Genomic DNA, 23,813 nt, shown 5'->3' with positions numbered 1-23,813 from the left:
AGTCTAGATCCTACTGTTATGGAGTTACAAGGAACAAGCTGTACATTTCACCTTATAACTCTGCATCAAAAAGCTCTAGACTCATTTTTGAAACATGTAAGCTGGGAACTAATACAAAGTGATCTTCCGTTTCTCTCATGGCCACTGTAGTTTCTATCCTACTAATCTTTTCCTTTCCGCTATTAGAACATTAGTAAACATTTTATGTTATTCTTGCAACTCAGCTAATGCCCGAGAGGCAGAGACTCACAGTGAGGGATAGGTGGCATCCACTTTTACATACCCTGCCAGCACCGCAGTCTGGGAGCCCTCAGGCAGCATTCCTTCAGTGAGCATCCTTCAATGTGAATGGTAGAACTGAGGCAGGGCTTGTACTTCCCATCCACTTCTCTCGTGCTGAGCCTGGCAGGTCACCTGCTCATCACCTGAGCATGATGCTTCTTTGCCTGCCTCTCTGGTTAGCAGTTCTGCAACTAAGGTGGAGCTAGGGTTGCCAACCTGCAGGTGGTGGCTGGACATCTCCCACTATAGCAACTGATCCCCAGGCAATAGAAATCAGTTCCCCTGGAGAAAATGGCCACTTCAGCAATTGGACTATGGCATTGAAGTCCTTCCCCTCTCCAAACCCCGCCCTCCTCAGGCTCCACGCCCAAAATCTCCAGGTATTTCCCAAGCCAGAGCTGGCAACCCTAGGTGGAGCTGGTCTGATTGTTTCTTTTTGCCTCACCTTAGGCCAACCACCAACCTTCTAAAGGAGCAGGAGTATCAGCCACCACTGCTGGTTCATGGGCCCTCTCCCTGCAGGACTGGGGTACACAGAAATCACCCCTGCTCCCCTTCACTGGAGGACAGCGGGCAGCAGTGGTGATCCTCCGCTGTGTCAGGTGCCTAATCATCCTAGCCACTGACAAAAACCTGATTGTGTACATTTTGTGCAATTGGTAAAAAATCTGCTATTGTGGGCTACAATGGTGGCTTTGACATGACAACTAAACAGCAGGAAGCCAAATCTTTGTAGGATGAGCACCAATCAAGGCACTCATGTTCAGATTACAAAGAAGAGCCATAGCTCAGCAGTAGTACACAAAATTGAGGCTATCGTTCTTTGGTCACATTATGAGAAGACAAGAGTCACTGGAAAAGATAATCATGCTAGGAAAAGTTGAAGGCAGCAGGAAAAGAGGAAGACCCAACAAGAGATGAATTGACTCTATAAAGGAAGCCACAGCCCTCAATTTGCAGGACCTGAGCAAGGCTGTCAAAGACACGGCATTTTGGAGGACTTTGAGGGGTGCCATGAGTCGGAACTTGTGACTTGACGGCACTTAACACACACAGTACACATGATTCCCATGCATAAGTTCCCAGGTTCCTTCATCAAAGGATCTCAGGTAGCAGGGATGGGAAAGAGCTTTCTTGTGCCTGAGACCCTAGAAAATAGTTGCCAGTCAAAACCAATAATATTGGGATGGATGGAAGGATGAAGTAGCTTCATGTGGATGTATAGTACTTGCAGCTGGCTCCAAAATGACTTGCAAGTTCTACTCTCTAAGAATCCCTGCTCTGCATGAAAGATATTCAGGGGGGTTGAGGGCTTTAACTATTGCATATTTATAAACATAAATGCATCTTGAATTTTTCATAGTTACTGATTGTATTTGTCTCATCCAATTAACGTAAATTTAGGATGCCAGCCCCCGACCCTGGCTAATATTTGGATGGGAGATCTCTAAGGAATACCAGGGTCATGATTCAGAAAAAGGCAATGGCAAATCACCTCCGAAAATCTCTTACCTTGAAAACCCTATGGGGTCACCATATGTTAGCTGTGACTTGATGGCAAAAAAATAAAATAAAAAAAAAAAGATTCCAGTAGGATGCTAGATAGACACTGTGCAGAATAGCAAATTATATTTCGCTTGGAATTTAAAGAATGGCTACGTTTAAATGATAATACACTATGTACATTAGCAACACCATACATTATACAATCCTATGTATAATGCATGACTTCATAAAGGTAAAGGTAGTCCCTTGTGCAAGCACTGGGTCATTATTGACCCATGGGATGACGTCGCATCCTGACATTTACCTGGCAGACTATGTTTACAGTGCTTTGCCATTTCCTTCCCCAGTCATACACTTTACCCCCCGCAAGCTGGGTACTCATTTTTTCTTCCATACTAATCGGAGCAATAAGTAATGTTTGCCAAGATTGAAGTGGGGGTGGAATCCTTGGAATTTGTGACTCCTGGAATGCTATGCACTGTATCTGTCTCTGTGCATGATTCTCACAGTGTCACAGATCTGATGTTTCTGTCTCTGTCTGTTACCACACTAGGTATTCCCAGCGATGTATTAAGAGTTTGGAAATGTTATAAAAAATTCTGTTCCCACTTTCAATGTATTCCCACCGATGTATTAAGAGTTTGAAACTGTTATAAAAAATACTGTTCGCACTTTGTTTGGCCCCTTTAGCTGTGAAGACGTCTTCCAACCATTTTTTAACCGTGTCATCCAAAAACTCTTTTAAAGCTATGTTTTTTTATAACATTTCTAAACTCTTGATACATTGCTGGGAATTCCTAGGGGGTTACCGCACTTTGTATTCCCAGCGATGTGTTAAGAGTTTGAAAATGTTGTAAACAACATCGCTTTAAAAGAGTTTTTGGATACCACAGCTTATAAATGGTTGGAAGACGTCTTCACAGCTAAAGGGGCCAAACAAAGTGCGAACAGTATTTTTTATAACGTTTTCAAACTCTTAATACATTGCTGGGAATACAAGTGCGGTAACAGTCCTAGTGCGGTAACAGTGTCTGTTGCTCTCCCACCAGCCCATACGGCTGGCAAAGATGATTGATGAAGTCTGCACTGCTGGGTTCCCATAATGTTCAGAAATATTTCCAAAGAAAGGGAAAAACTTTTCCAGTCGGATGGGCCACTTAAAAGAAACTTGGCAAGACTCATACATTTAACAAGGAGAGGTGCAAGCAATGAATCCTTGTGCTGGCTTGGATTTCCCATCCTCTAAGGAACTATTTCCAGTGTTCCTGCTCTTGGACTACAGCAAGGGGCCAGGAACACAAGAAACTGCCACCTCATTGTGCCTTGAAGAATGACTGCAGATAAAGCTATTATGCGATATGTTGACATAGTGTGATTCGACGTAGTTGGTCTCCAGGGCATTTTCTTTTTTGAGTGATCCTTACCTCGCAAGAATTAGCAGTTTGTGTTTGCAAAGCATCCTCTAACTAATCTTTTTGGCATCACTCTGGATGTGTTGCTTCATCATACATTATGCTTTTATAACTGCCCTCCTCATGATCTGCCTAAGGTAATAGAATCAGCCTTGCTGACAGATGGCCATCTAGCCTCTTCTTAAAAACCTCCAGGGAAGGAGCGCTCACCACCTCCTGAGGAAGCCTGCTCCACTGAGGAACTGCTCAATCTCTATTGCCTAAGATCAGTTGTAATAGTGGGAGATCTCCAGCCAGCACCTGGAGGTCGGCAATTAGGATTACCAGGTCCCTCTTCGCAACCAGCGGGAGATTTTTTTTTTGCGGGGGGGGGAGTGTGTGGGGAGCCTGAAGAGGACGGGGTTTGAGGAGGGGAGGGACTTCAATGCCATAGAGTTCAGTTGCCAAAGTGGCCATTTTTCTCCAGGTGATCTGATCTCTCTTGGCTGGAGATCAGTTGAATTAGCAGGAGATCTCCTGCTACTACCTGGCAGTTTTCAATAAGAAACAACAGCACGAGGCTCATATGCAATGTTAAAGTCTTATCTTCACTCTTGAGTAGACCACAATTTTTTTTACTTTTGAATTTTTTACTTGTGGTCTACTCAAGAGTAAAGATAAGACTTTAACATTGCATATGAACCTCCTGCTGTTGAAAATATCCATTGTGCAGCATAGGTAATTTTTTGTATATTTTAGGTTCACTACCTGGCAGTTGGCAACCCTACTCTTGCCTCGAGACCCAGAGAGGACAGCCTGGTGACCCACTTTTGGATCCTAACCCATCCTTTGAGAACCACTAGTGGAAGGTACGCTGACTGAATGTGAGACCTGCTTCGGCCATAACACTGCGTCACCGGAAAGATCTGAGGTGTAGAACCTCCAAGCAGGGAAAATATTTGTATCAAGCAGAGCAACTGGATGTGGTTTCTGGTCTGGATGTGGTTTCTGTCCATCGCCTCGCCGTGTTCAGTTAACGCCTCCCCGATGCAGTTTTCCCGCCCTGTCGGCTTGAATTCTTGGCCTCCTTTCGTTTCCAGAAACCCGAAACCTAAGCAGGGAGGGCGAGCAGGGCAGGAGAGGCGCCCAAGCAGCTTCAAGGCAGCAGTCGCCCCCAAACGTCTTCTGCCTCATCCACGAGTAGGGGAGATTTTCCTTGAGAAAGAAAGAAAGAAAGAAAGAAAGAAAGAAAGAAAGAAAGAAAGAAAGAAAGAAAGAAAGAAAGAGAGAGAGAGAGAGAGAGAGAGAGAGAGAGAGAGAGAGAGAGAGAGAGAGAGAAAGAAAGAAAGAAAGAAAGAAAGAAAGAAAGAAAGAAAGAAAGAAAGAAAGAAAGAAAGAAAGAAAGAAAGGAAGGAAGGAAGGAAGGAAGGAAGGAAGGAAGGAAGGAAGGAAGGAAGGAAGGAAGGAAGGAAGAAAGAAAGAAAGAAAGAAAGAAAGAAAGAAAGAAAGAAAGAAAGAAAGAAAGAAAGAAAGAAAGAAAGAAAGAAAGAAAGAAAGAAAGAAAGAAAGAAAGAAAGAAACTGGTTGGTGGGTACAAAACCACCTACATTGATGAAAACTCGGGTCAGGGCAGCTTTGTGACAAAAACGGAATCAGGCAGGATCGGATTTAGGTTTGATGAGGCCCTAAGCTATTGAAGGTCATGGGGCCCTTTATATGTCCAGCTGTCCTTTGTCAACAACAAATTGTCGCTGGTTTTTTTTGTGTGTGTGTGTGTGTTGAATATATGCCATTTGGTAATTTATGGACCTAATAGGTACCTAAAGCCATTTGCATGTAACAAAATATGCATTTTATCAAAGTAATTGTTGGTTTTGGAAATGTACATCCAGTTTTTTTTTTCCTTTAAATTTTTCGGGGGGCCCCAAGAGAGTGGGGCCCTAAGCTACAGCTTGTTTAGCCTATACGTAAATCCGGCCCTGGGGCTGAGAAGTGAAGTGGTGCCTCCCGATACTCTGTATATATATATATATTTTATCTGCCGGTCTTGGACCGTATCAAAGTGATGGGACTGAAGCGATGCACTCTGGAGCCTCCCCCGCTCCCGGCCCGATCGAAACCTCTTGCCGACTGCGCGCCAGGCGGACGCGGACGCCGGATCCAGGGGGGCCGAAGCCACCTTCCCCTCCCTCCAGACCGCAAAGCGACCCGTGCAGGGCCAAGGTCCCCCCCGGCCCACCCCGCGCGCTGCCCCGGGAATCAGTGCCATTGAACTCCGGCTGATTGAACTCCGCTTCCCCGGGGAAAGGCGCGCGGGGATCCCCGGCGCGCACGTGCGCAACGCCAGCGAGCATTCTCTGCAACCCGGATCCCGGTTTCATCAACTAACCACAATTAGAATAAGCAATGGCTTGCATTGTGTGTGTGTTGTGCCGTCAAGTCGCTTCCGACTCATGGCGACCCTATGAATGAAAGTCCTCCAAAATGTCCTATCTTTGACAGCCTTGCTCAGGTCTTGCAAATTGAAGGCTGTGGCTTCCTTTATTGATGGATTATCAATCCATCTCTTGTTGGGTCTTCCTCTTTTCCTGCTGCCCTCTACTTTTCCTATCATGACTGTCTTTTCCAGTGACTCTTGTCGTCTCATGACGTGACCAAAATACGATAGCCTCAGTTTAGTCATTTTAGCTTCTAGGGTCAGTTCAGGCTTGATTTGATCTAGAACCCACTGATTTGTTTTTTTTTGGCAGTCCACGGAATCCGTAACACTCTCCTCCAACACCACATTTCAAAGGAATCTATTGTCTTCCTATCAGCTTTCTTCACTGTCCAGCTTTCACACCCATACATAGTAATAGGGAATATGATGGCTTGCATTGCATCTGCCTTATATCTGAAGGGCGACGTTTCTTCTCGAAAATAGCTCTTAATGCTGTGATTTAATGGTAATGTGACGTTTCCAACGAGTAGCCACCGTCCTACCTTCTGCAAGTAGCTGCAGACAGATCCTTTATCAAGAATGGCATGAGCCCTGTTCGGAACTTGCTGTGACTGTGCATAGAATCCATGTACACCCGATTTTTCTTTTTACATGTGTTGTGTAATTCTAATGTTACATTCAACCCGTGTACAGCTGAACATATGGAACCATCTATTTATTCCGGGACTGGTCCCGGGTTTCATTTGTAAGGTGGCACACGCGGTGGCCCTTTCTTACAAACAGATGCATGCATAATATTGTCGAAGACTTTCACGGTCAGAGTTCATTGGTTCTTGTAGGTTATCCGGGCTGTGTGACCGTGGTCTTGGTATTTTCTTTCCTGACGTTTCGCCCGCAGCTGTGGCCGGCATCTTCCGAGGAGTAACACTGAAGGACAGTGGCACTCAGTGTCAAGTGTGTAGGAAGAGTAATATATAGTCGGAAAGGGGTTCTTCTCAAACCCAACCCCTTTCTGACTATATATTACTCTTCCTACACACTTGACACTGAGTGCCACTGTCCTTCAGTGTTACTCCTCGGAAGATGCCGGCCACAGCTGCTGGCGAAACATCAGGAAAGAAAAGACCAAGACCACGGTCACACAGCCCGGATAACCTACAAGAACCAAAGATGCATGCATGTTCACGAGAACAGCCATACAAAGACAGTCTAGGCCATTTACTCATAGAAGGTTTTGCATTGGATTTGCCACTCTTTCGATGCACTTTCCCCCCATCCATATTCTCAACACTCAACAATAAGCCGCCCTGCAGTTTTGAGGCTTCAGATGGGGGAAACGGGCATCTGTAGAGTGACAAACCCAATGCAAAACCTTCCATGAATAAATGGCCTCTACAACGTGCCTTTTGCCAGTAACCAACCGTCGAGAAATGTTTCAAGATGAATTAACAGTGACTGCAATAACGTCACTTGTAGCATAGCTTTAGCACCAGCGTGGGTCCATGCTGCCATGCTAGCGATAGCCACTACCAGCAGATGTAAGCGGTGGTGCCAGAAAACTCTGGGTTTGTAGGGGGAAAGTTGCTTGTGGGGTGGGTGGAGGGGGGGTGGTGGGGAGTTTTCTGGCAGTTCCTCTTCCCGTCCCCTCCGTTTGATGCAGGGAGTTTCCTGAGCTCTCTCTCTCCCCCACCCCCGCCGCATGGCCTGGGGTTGAGTGTCATCCGCTCCCCCCCCCCCACCGTAAGCCGAGCCCCGCTCCGGTGGAGCGGAAGAGAGTTAGCGGGTTGGGGAGAAATGACGTCCCGGAGAAGGGTGGCTTTGTGCGCGCCCTCGCCCCCGCCGCCTGGCAGCGGAGCCCCGCCCGGGGAGCGAGGAGAAACCTGGAAGAAGGGTGGGGGGAGAGAAAGGCACCCCCCCCAAACTCCGAACCAAAGAAGGGGGGTTTTCCGGGGGAGGGCAGAGAAGACCCCCGACCCCTCCCGTAGGAGGGAAAGAAAGTGAGGGAAAGGGGAAGCTCCCGGGCCGTTTATGCACGGGAGGTTTTGCCTTTCATTTGCTGCTGGGTAGATGCACATTCCCCCCCCCCTCCCATCCAAATCCTCAAAACTCAAAAATCATGCAGAGTTTTGCAAAGTTTTTTGCATTCGCAAAACTTTGCAAAACTCTGCATTCGCAAAACTTTGCAAAACTCTGCATTCACAAAACTTTGCAAAACTCTGCATTCGCAAAACTTTGCAAAACTCTGCAAAAATCTGCATGATTTTTGAGTTTTGAGGATTTGGATGGGGGGGGTGGAATGGGCATCCAGATAGCAACAAATCCGAGGCAAACCCTCCCGTGTATAAATGGCCCCCAGAGATGACCACATAGTGGGAGGGGAGGGAGAGGTGGGGACTTTCTCCATGTGCAGGAGGAAAAAAAAGTTCTCACTTCCTTTCTCTGTGTGTTTGTGCTTTTGGAAGAGAAGGGGATGGCGCGAGGCGGGGATGGAGGGGAACCTTCTCCGGAGCAGAAGGAAGAAACGGAGAGGATGAAGAAGAGGAGGAGGAGGAGGAGGAAGAAGAAAGAGGCCTCCAAGTCGCGGACGGTGCGCTCCAGCCTGCTGCCGCCCAGGCCTGATGGGGGCGATTGCAGGCCTCCAGCTGACAACCGGCTGGAGACCACCAAGTACACTGCCCTGTCCTTCTTGCCCAAGAACCTCTTTGAGCAGTTCCACCGCCTGGCCAATGTGTACTTCGTGTTCATTGCTTTGCTCAACTTCGTGCCCGCTGTCAACGCCTTCCAGCCGGAGCTGGCCTTGGCCCCCGTGCTCTTCATCTTGGCGGTCACCGCTGTCAAGGACCTGTGGGAGGACTACAGCCGGTACCGCTCGGACCAAGAGATCAACCACATGGAGTGTCTGGTTTACTGCAGGTAACTTGGGGCGGTTGCCCTTGTTCTCCTGGTGGGGTTGCAAGGGCAGAATGGAGGGTGGGAAGATGTCACGCCTGCGGGTCCTGTTGCCGGACAGAAAAAGACGTGAGAAAACTGTCTGGAAGCCTTCCAGAAATTAAGACTTCTGTTTTATCAACTTTACGGAAAAGGCTGTCCTCTCTTTTTTAAAACAGCCGCTAACCTTCTTCCCTCTCTTACCCCAGGCAATAGCAAAACTCACTTAAAACATTGTGATTAATATAACAATATCCCCGTAAATATCTCTGATGACTTCTGCCATATATTTGATTTCCTTTGCTTTATTCTTTACCTTTATCCAACCCCTTCAACTTGCAATCACATTTCCTATAGCGTGATGCATGAAAACCCTGATTTCATATTTCATTACGAACAGAGTTTCTTCTTTAGAGAGTTTGAGCGGTTCTGTAGATTTGTGTGGTTGTTTATTGGGGGTATTTGCTGAGATGACCTGATTTACATGGAATAGTATTCTGTGGAACATTGTGCATGCACAAGCCCTTTTGATGTGTAAGTGTGTGCAGGTTTGCAGAACTAGGTTGTGGCATCATTCCTTTCCTTGTGTTTTGCAGTGATATACCCTTGTTCATGTTCTGCCATTTCTCTGACTCTCCCCCCCCACAAAAATCTTTTCTCTATTTTAAATCATCATGACCGCTCAATTTCGTTTATGTAGGATTTTTATGGCACCCACTGCTTTACTTTAAATGGCCTAACCAATTAGTGTATAACCACATTATATGATTGCATGAAGAAATATAGATATGTTATCAGTATGTGTGTATGTAAAGTGCCGTGAAGTCACAGCCGACTTATGGCGACCCCTTATGGGGTTTTCATGGCAAGAGACTATCAGAGGTGGTTTGCCAGTGCCTTCCTCTGCACAGCAACCCTGGTATTCCTTGGTGGTCTCCCATCCAAATACTAACCAGGGCTGACCCTGCTTAGCTTCCGAGATATGATGAGATTGAGCTATACGCCTTCCCTCCTATGTTATCAGTTTACATGATGCAAAATTAACTTTTGATCCTGTATCTGAAATGTGTTGTTTCATTCATAACATTTTTGAGACGACTGCATTGTAAAAATAGTTATAGCAGCATGGTAATTTTTTTAATTTATTTTTAGCACGAGTAACTTGAATCCTCGTTACAATAATATGCAGTTAAATCTCTGCTGACATAAAAGGATAGAGATGCCTATGTTGCAGTTATGGGGCATATAGAACAGGCAACGGGCTGGTGGTTAAGGGCCAAACTTGACATGATGGCGTCCTCATGCCTCCCATGGAGATGTCATTTTAAAGCCTAAAATTGACAATTTAAAAATGTCATGAGGGCAATGGGCCTGCACTATGGTGGGACAAAGAGATCTTGTTCCCCCTTCTCCTTTTCAAGTGCTGAAATGGCCATACAGACACCATGGCTGTTTCAGCACTTGAAAGGTGGAGGGGAGATGTCTCAGCCCACAGTGCTGGAGACCTGATCAGGACTAAGCCCTCATGGTGTTTTTAAATTGCCCATTTTAGGCTTTTAAATGGTGGCAGCCCATGGTGGACATAAGGATGCTATCATGTCTAATTTGGCCCTAATATCTTCTGAGATATCTGGCGTGTGATAGTCTCTTATCTTTAGCTCCACTGGAGTTACAGAGCAATCATAGATCTTAACAGTTGTGGTGGAACTGAGTGTCATATAAAGCTCAGGGTGAAGATGGATGGACACTCTGAATTATGGTGGAAGTGATTTTGATGGAATACTAGATATTTTTATTTTCAGGGCAGAGCATCATCATAGTTAGAAAGTCAGTGTGTCTTCACCCTTAGGACTATATATGGCATCAACAAATCCAACTTATTTGTATTTAGACCAGCTCTCTCCAGCGTACCATTTGAAAAGGTGTGTTGTGACTTTATTCGAATTCTTAGAAGTTTATAGTATTTTTAAAATGTGATTTGAAAGCATTCATTGATGAAAAAATAACAGGTTTTTAAAAATGGAAGCTGTGTTCTTGATGCAGCCCCTATGTTCAGTTCACACTTAAACTCTGAAATTAGGGTTTAGGTGCTCAGGACGGAGCTAAGAGACTTACACAAGAATTCCCTTCCACCCAGCTCTGGTGATACCTGGAACTCTCATTGGCCTCAGCTAACATGACACTAGGAGCCCCGTGGCACAGAGTGGTAAGCTGCAGTACTGCAGTCCGAGCTCTGCTCATGACCTGAGTTCGATCCTGAGGGAAGTCTGTTTCAGGTAGCCGGCTCATGGTTGACTCAGCCTTCCATCCTTCCGAGGTCGGTAAAATGAGGACCCATCTTGCTGGGGGTAAAGGGAAGATGACTGGGGATGGGGAAGGCACTGGCAAACCACCCTGTAAACATAGTCTGCCTCGTAAACGTCGGGATGTGACGTCACCCCATGGGTCAGGAATTACCTGGTGCTTGCACAGGGGACCTTTACCTTTTTAACATGACACTAGTCAGGTTGAACACTCATGAAACTCCCTTATACTGTTGGTCTGACAGGGTCAGTATTGTCTACTGTGACTGGCAGTGGCTCTCTAGGGTCTCAGGCAGAGAAACATCTCTTATATCACCCACTACTTTCTCCTTTCAACTAGAGATGCCCTGGACTGAACCTGAGACCTTCTGCATGTAAAGCAGAAGCTCTGCTATTGAGCCACAACCCCTCCCCTCTTCTTGAACTTACTTAAAATGCCAGTTTTATAAAGTGAGTATAATAAATGTGTGTGTGAAGTGTTGTCAAGTCAGAGCCAACCTATGGCAACTCCTCATGGGGTTTTCAAAGCAAGAGACGTTCAGAGGTGGTTTGCCATTGCCTTCCTCTGCATTTCAACCCTGGTATTCCTTGGCGGTCTCCCATTCAAATATTAACCAGGGCTGGCCCTGCTAAGCTTCTGAGCAGTGATGAGACCAGGTTAGCCTGGGCTATCCAGGTCAGGGCTGGTATAATAAATACCTAGTGTTATTTTAATATAGGTTTCTAGCATTAACACACTCTCCTAACAATAGACAGGGATTTGCCTGCCAGAGAAGAAGGAGGGCTGTTCACACTGTCCCATGGCCTGATGCTGTTTTCTCTGTTCAGTGCTAAGCCTTAAGTGCAAGAGGCAGTTGGTTCTTTCATTGCCTGCTTCTTCCTTTTGAAACTTTCTCAGTGCTTCTGTGCTCTAGAACGTTGTTGGAAGGGGTACAGCAAGAGAATTGGCCAGGGCAGCAAGAGTGTATTCTGATGGATAGTTCTGGTTTCTTAAATTTCCTTGTGTGGTGAGGTACAATATAGCAAGCCTTATGGCATCTGAGTTCTTTAGCAGAAACTCCCTGGATGTGTGTGACGATTTGAATGATGACTGCTTCCCTAAAGAAATGAACTGCCTACCCAACACTGGTGGAGCATAGACAGGTGAGTTTCATAGGGTAAGATAGGTTCCATAGGTTGGCCACTGTGTGAACAGACTGCTGGACTTGTGCCTTGGTCTGATCCAGCATGGCTTTTCTTATGTTCTTATGAGAGTGTATGTTTGGAAGATGTTCTGTATGGAAATTCTGTATTGATGTTTTTAATGGTCTGATGAATACGTGACCAACAAACGATAATATGCAGTTAAATTATCATGCTACTGAAAGAAAAGCCTTTAAACCAAGCTTAATAAAAATGTTTATTTGTCTAATCAGTTCAGATAAGAGATTAAAGCTACAACATTACAGTTGTGGGCTGTGTATTCTTGGGTGTGCTCAGACATCACAGGGCATGATGCATTTTTGGCCAGGCATAACATGAGGGTGTGCAGGGAGACGGAAAATGGAAGAAATTGAAATCAGGAGCATATTTGAATGGATGACAAAGATAATCTCTCCCACACCTATTATTTTTGTCACGTAGTAAAATGAGAAATAAACATGGGGTCATGTTGATTTTCAATGCAATTAAATATGTGATGCTGGAATGTTGCAGTGGTAATTATAAGCTTTGGCTTGAGATAAATATTTATTTTATTTATTTAACAATAACAAAAATAGTGTTCATCATTTCAATCCTAAAACATGAAAACATCAGTGTAAAATATCCATAAATACCATAAAAGAGGACAAGGCACCACCCAGTACTTTGTGAGATCAAAGGCCTTCTGGAACAGAAGTGCCTTGAGCTATCTCTGGGAAGCCTATAGCAAGGGTACCAGCCTCGCCTCCTGGAAAAGGGAGTTCCACAGCCGAGGGGTGTTAGCTGAAAAGTTCTTCCATGGCTCTGCACTGTCTCGCCACAGACAATACTGGAGTCAAAATCTGTGTGTGACATACAATGCAGTGCTATAGTTAGTTACTTCCGTGTAAACCCATTGAAGTCAGTGGTGTAACTCTTGCGTAGGAAAGCCTAAGGTATGCACACAACTCTGTAGCCACCTTTTCGTCTGCCTTCCTTTTGCAGACCCTTCTTTAGGCAGAAGTCTGTTTCCTCCTTTGCTCGACATCGCCTCCTCGTTCTCTCACGCCCCAAGTCTAATATTTCAACATTTCAAATAAATGCTTAACTATAGGATATATTTTTTGAAACAGCCATTATTAATTTCATGGCTTCGCATGGATGTTTTCCTTGGACCGTATCAGGAAGGTTATAGAAATGGGAGAGCAATTGTATTTTGAGTTTGGGTTGATACTGCAATTGGGCAGAGGTGGCTTTAGCACCTATGATGTTTTTAACATTTGTAATTGTGACCATTATGCCATAGGCAGGTGCTTTTTTCAGCTCAGAGTGACTAACAGTGCACAATCTTTAACCTTTTGAAGGAAAATGAGAAAACGTCAAGTGAAATAATGAAGTATTTTATTTAGCCAAATATATTTGTACAGAACTTCAGGATAATCATAAGTTGACTAGATGGGTGGATGCATGGTTTAGCTAGCATAACTCATGATGCCTCTGGCAACTAGAAGGGCAGAATTTGTACCAGCTGTTTCTGAGAAACTTCATTTTTTGATGGTTCCTGGAAGCCCCATCTTTGGTCCATGCACAGGAATTGAATTGAAAGAACTTGAGACCTTTCCTTCTGTGATTTTGTAAACAGTCATGCTACTGAAAGAATCCTAGCACTGGACTGCACTGAGGTATTGCTTGATAACGCTCTTACTCCCAGCACCAATTTACTAACCTGTTCTTTGGTTGATACTTTCAATGGGAAGTTGTTTTCAGCAGCGAATATTTGACCGCCCATTCCTGAAACAACGGCATGCGGAGTCGGCAGGGAAGAGGCGCAGTGGCGCCTCCTCCTAAGCCAATTCAAGCACTCTGTAAAACAAAAAAAAGCCGTTTTGCGGCTTTTTGTTTTGTTTCGCCAGGGCTAAAAGCCCCATTGAAAACAGCGAGGCTGCTCCTGCTCAAAAGCAGGCGCAGCACTGCTGTTCCTGGCGCCGGCGTATCTGGCCAAACCGGGATAGGAAGCCGCCTAGCTGGCGGCTCCTCCCCCCGGCCCGCCCCCTGCACCGGCGCGGCCTCTATGCCGTGGCTGGCGTCATGGAGAGGCCGCGCCGGCAGAGGGGGGAAGCGTGGTCCCACGGCGCTCTGCTGCCAGCGGGCCTGGCCTCGCCACCAGCGTCAGTGCGTGTAATCATGCGATTACTCTTATGGACTTTCAGCCCATTTTTCAGGAATGGGCTGTGAGTTACCATTCTTCCTCTGTACCGGTCTCCCCATCCAAATTGCAACCTCAGTGGCTGCATTTTGTTAAAAAATAAACTGTCTCCATCCCCAAATAATTGTGGAATTATGCATAATGTATCCTTCTGCCCTGACAGGAACAACCAGTGGCAAATGGTCATGCTGATTAATGCTGTTCATGTGCAAAGAGGTTTTATCTCCAGCCTATTTTTCTCTACTGCTTACAGCTAAAGACAGCAGCATAACAGCAATATCAATAATCCCTTTTAAATAGCATCTTGAGAGTGATGTGTTTAAAACTGCTTTCCTGTGAAACTGTATGGGCTATTGACTCGAGATGGCATGATTTAGATACTTTGGACAAGGGCATGTCCATATATTTTAATGACATTATTCAAAAATATTTATCACTTGATATAAATATTGCCTCATTCAGTTAAGCCTCTGAATGTCTTATAAGAAAGAGCCTGAAACAAGAATGTTTAATTCATTGAGGTTTCGTCTTTCCAACACACATCAGCCATAGGTGTAGAATTCACTAGTTGTGAGCCTATCGCAGCGTGTGTGATAAGTAATCTAGTAGACTTCTTTCATTTATAGCTAGCAGTGCCATCACAGAGAGGCATCTGTTGCTGAAAAATATCCGTACTTCCCCCAACAGGGATATTCTCAATGTAATATATGCCTCTGCATTTGGTTTTGTGATCAGTAATCAGTATCATATGAGTGATATATGAACTGGCATCACTTATACCAGTTTTGTATTGCCTGCTAATGGTTTCTCTAACATGCTATGGAATTGTTCTTTAAGGCATAGTCCCAAAGTTGTTGATCTTTCTTTTTGTTCATAAATCCTTTGTCTTCATATCTCTTATTTAAATTAACCTTGAGAAAGCAGGGGTGGAGTAGTCTAGACCAAAGCTTCTTAAATGGGGTCGCGACCCCATATGGGGTTGTATAACTGAATGTGGGGGTCACAAAAATTGATTTATTATCAGTAAATGTTTGATTTGTATACCTATTTTATATACCTGGGGTCATGTAAAAATTTATTGGGCGAAAAGGGGTCGCGAGTGGTAAAAGTTTAAGAAGCTGTGGTCTAGATTTTGTGGGCAGTAATAGTTTTGCTGTCTCTCATTTAGTCTTTCTGACTGCAGATAGGTATGCATAACAGTGTTGTGCCTTTTTTTTAAAAAATGGAACTTTTTGACCACCCTGGTAGAAATAGAAGCTTCAGTGTATAGGCCCTTGAGACTCAGAAGAAGCACACCAAGTTTTGATTTGAAGAATGTACAGCCCCCATTAACTTAATCACCATATCAGTAAATCTTGTTATCTGAGCACGCTGCATGACCTTCATGCAACCCTGTATTTTAATAACCCAGGGTAAACATCATCCTAGTTAAATTAACTTCTGATGTTTCCAAAAATGTCATGATCATCCTCCCACTTAGTTTGGATTAATAACTTGGTGCTGCCTCTTGACCCCCACTCCCACCCAGCTAATCTCATCACATTTAGGGCTTGGATGGGGTCCAACTGGAGTCTCGTTCAGACTTCCACTGAATATGTGGCGGAGGAGAGAGCAGAGCTGTTTATGCTCTCGATATTCCCAGTCTCCATGGATTCATTTACAAGTTTTCATAGATCGTATTCACTGACCTGGATGGCCCAGGCTAGCCCAATCTTGTCAGATCTCAGAAGCAAAAAGGAAGACCACCAAGGAAGTCCAGGGTTGCTACACAGAGGAAGATGGTGGCAAACCACCCATGAATGACTCTTGCCTTGAAAACTCTACAGGGTTGCCATAAGTTGTCTGTAACTTGGCAGCACTTTCCACCACTATAGACCTTACATGAATACGGACCTATGTATGCTGGGAGCACTGTCCAAACAATCAGAAATCCCTGCTTTGCACACAGTGCATTTATGTACTTTGTGGATACCATTATAGACACACTATGAGGAGCTTTCAATGACATATGGAGGTGTGGCAATGATGGGCATGATTCTGCTCCTTCCACATGTTTAGTGAAGGTATGAAGTGGATTTGAGCATCCTATGGCTGTTAAGAGACTGAAAAGTCATCCAGCTTCACTCCTCTTGTGTTGGGCCATCCATTGGCCATCCATGGAACACCTGGAGGTGTCTTCAGACCGAGCCCTGTTGTCTCCATTGCCTGATGAAAACACATGAAAAAACCATGTAGCAAAGTGGAATGTTAGAAAAGGTGGGACAATCTGCTATCTGTCTCTTCAGGGAGGGCCACCTTACATTTTGACAGGTCCATGCAGCTTGTGATCCACAAAGCTGGGAAGGGGTGTAGGCAATAAATGTCCTGCTTTGCTGCCTGCATGGGGCTGCAGAAAAGAAAGGTTTTGTCAAGGATGTGATGGGCCACAATACATGGGCTGTGTTTGGACTTGGCCCTCCACAAGTTGTGTGCTTTGTGAAACGTAGCCCCAAGTCTGTACTGACAAAGCGGATTGTTCAGAAATGCAGAATGTGCCAAGGTAAAAAGCTAGATTCCTGCAGACACCTTTTGTAAAAATAGCATGCAGAACAATGTTTCTTAGAACTGTTGGAAAAATGTCCATGAACACTGTTTCCTGATGTTGCTGTTTCCCCAGAATGAATCAGTTATACCTGTATTTATTCACTAACTTCTTTATTGTTCTACACATGATCATACCTATTTCTTAAAAAGAACAAATGCTTGGTAAGGAAAATAAATAAATCTGGCAGTCATAATGCTTGCTTGCTGTGGTACTACATCAATACAGGGACAGTGTCTACAGTAAGGGATGTTTAAGGATGCCAAAATAATGATAACTTTTCAGAGTGTTCAAAAGGTATTAATCAAGGCACTTTAGCTGGAGCAAGCCTGAATTCCTCTTCTTCTCCACTTACGTTTTAAAGACCATGCAGGTACCACCGCAGTTTCAGTTCCAAAATCTGAACTTGGCAGAAGCATCCTGATGACAGTGTTGTGAAAGATGATGCAATGCAGCAGCAATAGCCTCAGCAACGAGGACAGCAGCTGTTCTTCCCTTGTAGTTCACATATTTCTTGTTTTCCAAAAGTTTCACAAGCAGTTTCAGCTTTACTGACAGATAATTGGGGTGACGTAGACGATGCTATTCAGGAGTGTGTCTTGGGTTTGAATGGGTTAATCTAGAATCGATGCCCCTTCAGAAATGCTTTGAATTCGGTTTCCAACTACCATGCCAGCTCAGTGTTTCAAACACTGCAGTGCATCCTGCAATGAAAGAGATGTTTCCACTCATGGTGCTATGCAAGTGCTTTCTTCCCAGGTCAAAAGCTTAGTTCTTTACCAGAATTGCCGGGGAATCTTCTGGTGCTCTTCTGTCAGGTATTCTGCCCTGATTTTCTCAGAGGGGGAAACTGTTGGAAACAGGATGCTGGACTATATGGACCTTGGTCCAATCCAGCAAAGCAGTTCTCTTCCATGCTGAATATACAATGGAAGACTTAAACGTGTTGGCCTCTTTGAGTTTAAGTCCAGCAGTTCTGTTGGCTTGGTAGTCTCAGGACAGAGGAGGGAAAAGACTCCAGAAAAATGCATTTCCTTCGTCAGGGTTTCATTCTCACTATCGGCATAGTTTACTTGGCTCCCCATACTATGGCATGCTTGAAGAATGTGGGACTGGAGCGCAGTGGGAGAGTGCCTGCTTCAGTTTGTTGGTATGACAGATTCTGTGTGCTTACGTGACTGACGCCAACAGTGATTGGGGAGCATTTGGTTCAAGCTCAGGGCCTCAAATGAGGCTGCACTGAGTCAAACCATTAATCTATCATGATCAGGTTGTCTACTCAGACAATGGCAGTCTCCAGAGTCTCAGGTGGAAGTCTTTCACATCACCTGCTACCTGATTCTTTTAACAGGAGATGAGATGCCAGGAATGCAAATGCTTTCCTGCAGCCCCTCCTGGTCCAATCAATGATCCAGCGTATAGTTCCAGTGTTTTTCACTGAGCCATATCTGGTCTTTAGACCAACTGTTTGATTAGTTATTTGTACTCCCCCCCTCAATCTATATATTCCTGATATGGCTAATGAATAAGATATCACAACAACAATAAAGCCCATAAAACAATGAATACCCATCAACATGAGGAGCATTTAAACCATTGTGGGGTTTCCTGCTTTTAAACTTCCATGTGATCTACATAGCAGCTCTCCAGCCTGAATGGCAAACTATAAGGTGACCAATAAACCAACAATTTCTCCATCTTATTTGGCACTACAAGAACAGGATGTGGTTAGCAAGCACCCTACAAGCCACAAGACAAGCTTAGCTTAGCTAGTTATGTAAGGCAGGGAAACCCACAACATCTTGACCAGTTATAAGTTCTGCTTTATATTTCATAGTGAAAGAGAAGAACTGGAGCCAGGATTTCTGATTTGGGTGGTTCTATAACACTCATTTTCCATCCCACCCTAAGTCACCTTCAGTTCCTGCAGCTTGTCATGCACCAGGCAGTTTTGCCCGTCTCACCACTGAGCTCTGCCATGTTGATTCTGTAGAATTTGTTGGTCTGTCTCCTCCTGGGATCAGCTAACTCTCTGAAACTGCTGGCTGATGATTCTTCTGAGATGAGCTCCTAAGTTGGTTTGTGTAATGCCAAGATGATTCCTTTCCTTTCCTTTTATCCCTTAGAAGCTCATTGATCAATTGATCTTGAGCAGCATATATCAAGTGTTGGAGAGATATAAGGACTGAAACAAATCTTGCCACTGACAATGTAGCCTTGGGGTCCCTATCGCTTAGTAAAAAAGGCATTATGTCAGTCACAGAGGCATTGGATTTGTATATTAAAAGGGGGGAAATATAGTGCGATCGAAGTTCCTCGTAAAAGCGGCCTTCCAAAAGGGCATGGGCTAATGAGTCAATAGAGCCAGAAGAGCAAGGGCAGATCCTATCTGAGTATGGTATATTCAGAATTCTGCCCTGCATTACCATAGAAGGGTTAGCATTCAATCTAGCCAAGCAAAAAGCTCTACAGAGCCAAGATTATTCCAGCTGTATGTAAGACAGTGCTTTTATATGAGAGATAGTAATAAGGGGAATTTTGCAGGAAGAAACATGAAAATCAACAAGTATGTGTGAGAGAGAGAAAGAGACAGAAAGTGTATGTGAGAGAGAGGACCCATGTTTATCCAAAGATGTGACTTAAACTTAATGGCTGTATGAAGAATTTGATACGTTGTTTCAAAAACTGAAAAGTGAGTCACCTCTGCAATAAACCTTTCAAGGCAAGATTGGGCCTGGCCACAGTTCATGTATTTTCACATTGTGTCAGGCTTGTCACTTATGTATTATTTACCTTTTACTGGATTTGGGCAGGCTGGCCAGACTCCACAGCAAGGTGACAGGAAGGGCTTTCAGTTCCTTACATGGCTTTGATAAATAACATACTTTTTATAACTCAGAGCTCTCAAAGGCACCCATTGACACCTCTTTTCAAAAATATTTTCCTTACTATTACAAGCAACATGGAAAATTTGGTCATATTCTCAAACCCTACCCTAACCCAAAATACGCTTCCTCGGAGGGTTATTTGGTAAATGTTTCAGTTGAGCTTATTATTGAGGCCAATCTGTGCTGTTTGGGTCAGTTCTGGTCTTAGATGAGGGCCCACAGATGTGGTCCTGAGGTTGTCCATGACCAACATAAATTTGATTCCAACAACCAGCAGGGACATCTCATTACACAGGTATTATTTTATCCTCAAAACTGACAGTATAAGGAGGCAGAGAGTGCCTTTATCAAAATGTTGCCTTGCTGTGTCTTATGCCAGGATGCAACATTTGTGAAACAAGATGGAGAGAGTGATATGCTACAAGATATGCTACAAGAGTGTGATATGCTACTTACCACTCCTCTGAAGTTTAAAAAGAAAAGAAAAAACTCCGCAGGTACTGAGGACAACCAGAAACCAACTGTTTCATCTTTGTAGAGCAGGAAGTAAGAAAACCTCGACTTACTGGCTATTAGAAATAATTATTTGTGAACTTATGGTCTTAGTTTTTTTTTTTTTTTTGAAAAAATCATTTATGCTAAAGTTTGTGTTTGTTTATTAGTCTGTCTATTTAAAAATAAATGTGTGATGGCTTAACAGCCATACAAATCAGTTTAAACGCCGATAACAAAACAGCCATTAAAATGCTAACAAGTACCAGGGGCAAAGTTGAGCTTTAAAAAAAAAAAAGGCCCTTAGGAATACAAAAGTTGTCAGATGATGCCAAAAGGTCTAAAAAAAACCGCAAACCATCCACAGTGCAAAGAAGAATAAGTTCCACAGGTCTTGAGCAGTTTCTGAGAAATGTGTGTTCCCCCAGATTGAATTCTCTGATTGGGGGTTCCCTCAATAAAGCTTCCTGGGTGAACCTCAGAGCATGAGTCGGCATGAATGGGTGGAACAGTCTACCAGGTGTCCCTGCCTAGGGTTGCCAGCTTTGGTTTCGGAAATACCTGGCAAACTTGGTGGTGGAGCCTGAGGAGGGCAGGGTTTGGGGATGGGGGGACTTCAATGGGGGTATAATGCCATAGAGTCCACCTTCCAAAGTGGCCATTTTCTCCAGGTGAACTGATCTCTGTCGCCTGGAGATCAGTTGTAATAGTGGGAGATCTCCAGCCACCACCTGGAGGTTGGCAACCCTAGTCTTGGACTCGAGCCCTGTAGGGCCTTCAAGGTTGTCACCAGGGTTTTGTCTTGGGCCTGAAAGCACACTGGCAACCTATGTCATTTGCACAGAACAGGGGTGATGCAGCCGACCCTTGTAGCTAAATTTGGTGTAGCATGGAACTCCTTGAACTTCATTCAGTGTGAAGCTTGGGAAGATCACGCAGTGGTAGAACTTTCCCACAATGTTACTTGTAGGCCTCCTTGATTGCACTTGCCCCCCTCCCCACCCCCCGGTAGTTTCTCCAGTTAACCAAACAATAGTACCACCTGAATATTTTTGTGGGGTCAAATCAGATAAAAAATTTTAGAGCACATTGCACTTCGTAAAAGTAATATAAAAAATTAGTAATCATAATTTGACAGACTTAATAATAGTAACCATAGATGGGAAAGAGTGGGGTTCCCCTGGGAAGCTTTAGTAATCTTAACTGCTTAGCTACATTTTCTTTCCTTCCAGAAATGCTGTTCCTAGTCAAGGCACTGAGATGCACCTTCCTTGTCTCGAGTCATTTGTAACCCTCTTTCCTTGAATGTGTTTTTGTTATGGTTGCCTAGAAGCATAGATCTCATTTCAGGAAGTTACATTAAAAAAGATTTTCTATTGAAAGATTTTCAATGGCTCCACAATTTTAAGTAGTTTGCTCTTATTTAACTTGGCATAAGAATATTGTTGCAAATCATGTTGTGGTTTCAGGTGATAAGCTTTTAAAAGCTGCATCAAACCTGTGTTGCACAGCCATACACACCATGTTAAAAAGTTCCATGTAGGGGTGTGCAGCCCTGACCTGGATGGCCCAGGCTAGCCTGATCTCGTCAGATCTCAGAAGCTAAGCAGGGTCAGCCCACCAAGGAATACCAGGGTTGCTGTGCAGAGGAAAGCACTGGCAAACCACCTCTGTTGGTCTCTTGCCATTAAAACCCCAAAAAGGGGTCACCATAAGTCAACTGCAACTTGAAGGCACTTTACACACACACACACACACACACACACACACACACGGGGGGGTGCACTTGGTAAACCCAAACAAGGAGGAAAAAACCCAAAATAAAGGGAGCCAAAAGCGTGGATTTGAATAGTGCCAGATTTTTTGAAATAAAATAAAAATAAAGGAAGGGAAGCCCATGTGGGGAAAGAAAAAGAGAAGGAGGGATAAGAAGAAAGGAACGAAAGATAAAGAAGGGATAAAAAGTATAAAAGCCTAAAGGGAGAATTGAACTGCACGTTGACTAAGGAAAGCCTGGGTGCTTACCAGTCCTCACAATCCTCTAGTGCAGTGGTTCCCAATGTGGGCACACACCCCACAGGGGGGCAATTCGAGAGTGAGTTATTAACAGTGAATTACTTCAACTGTCCTTTCGTTCTTTTGTTTTTCTCTTTCATGAATGCCATGTTCTTTGGAAGCTTGTTTAGACCAGGTTAATGGCCTTTTAGACTTCCTCCACGTGAATAGTTCACTTTTTGAATAATAAGAATTGTATGTCACAGGGGGGGCATCAGGATTTTAGAGATGCTTAGGTGGTGCATGGCCAAAAAAAGGTTGGGAACCACTGCTCTAGTGGCTGTTTCTGCAGCTATGGAAAACTATTTCCTTTGAATGAAGGCAGCCAATAACAAACCCTGACTTACACTTTCTGAAAAGCTTGGAGGATGCCAGGGGAAGTACTGGTGGGTTCCATGGTGCCCATGTGCACCATGTTGGGGTACCCTGTGTTAGCTTGTGGTGTTCAGCCTCAGTGGAAATAGAAAGCCAGCTTAAGTGTTTTCGTATAGATAGATAGATAGATAGATAGATAGACAGACAGACAGACAGACAGACAGACAGACAGACAGACAGATATAGATATAGATATAGATATAGATATAGATATATATTGAACAGGGAGACACAATTTTTATTACATTATCGTTGTGTTTGGAATAATTTGGAAATTTACAAGAAGGCAAGAGATGCTTTTTCTTAAAATTCCTTACTTTGAGAAGCAAGTCAAAGCTTTAGAAGCAAAAAATATGGATGGAGCCGCTGCAGGCACTCAGCTAAGACTAGCTCCAAAGAAGCAGCTCCTGTCAAAATAGAAGCAAAGCATTCCTTCTTGCTTCCTGTCAATCATAGTTGTGCTTTCCTTCACTGACTAGAAAAAGGGAAGATAAAACTTTGGGCCTACTGCATAAATTTGGTAGCAAGGTTTCTGCATGTTCTATCTCAGGATCTAGAAGGCCTAGATTTGCTTTTTTTTTTTATTATTTGGGACAGCTAATGGGCTGAACAGGCACAAGGTAAAACTTAGCTAACCAGGAAATACTGCAGTTCTACCACGGAGAGGCTTGCAGCAGGATGGTTGACGCAAACAGCAAACCAGGTAGTAATGCGTTACAGGGTTTCAGCGAGGAAAGGTAAAAAAGGCCATTTTACTGAGTGCTAAAAGGAAAGTGATAAAAACAGTTTGAGGAAAACATGGGAAAAAACGTAGGGATACCAAGGATGAGCTTACCCTCTGTCTGGTTACTTCTAGGATTGTTGGTTATGAATAGTGGGTATGGCATACCTGTGCCTGAAGCCATCCTCAAATGCCAAAGGTCTTCCTTGTCGTAGCTCTTCCCTCAGTGGTGGTGGTACAAGGATCCCTTATTTGACTCAATTTTTTGAAACCGATGGATTTGAGCAGCAGCCCTATTCAGTATGGTAGATCCTAATTAAGTCATACTTATAGGTACTTTACTATGCAATTATAAACAGAGTTAGGATTGTTAATCTAAAATAAATCCAAAATCTCTGGGGTTCTGTAGTTCTCCAAGTCACTGTTTAGCTGTGTTTGGGACAACAGTATCTAACTCTGACCTTTTCCTGTCTATCAGAGCTAC

At 44.1% G+C, this 23,813-nt stretch overlaps 1 protein-coding gene across 1 annotated transcript in view; it reads left to right on the top strand.

Moving 5' to 3' along the window:
• Positions 1–8,149: 8,149 nt before the first annotated feature.
• The window catches only part of LOC130488160 (phospholipid-transporting ATPase VA-like), a 114,167-nt gene continuing 98,503 nt past the window's right edge, over positions 8,150–23,813 (top strand). The window contains exon 1 of the mRNA XM_056861763.1: positions 8,150–8,532. Coding sequence (XP_056717741.1) covers positions 8,150–8,532 — 383 coding nt within the window. The remainder of the gene's footprint in view (positions 8,533–23,813) is intronic.

This window comes from Euleptes europaea, chromosome 16 (assembly GCF_029931775.1).
Source record: "Euleptes europaea isolate rEulEur1 chromosome 16, rEulEur1.hap1, whole genome shotgun sequence".
Taxonomy (NCBI): Eukaryota; Metazoa; Chordata; class Lepidosauria; order Squamata; family Sphaerodactylidae; genus Euleptes; species Euleptes europaea.
Note: the sequence above shows the minus strand (reverse complement) of the source record. Positions and strands in the feature narration are given on the sequence as shown.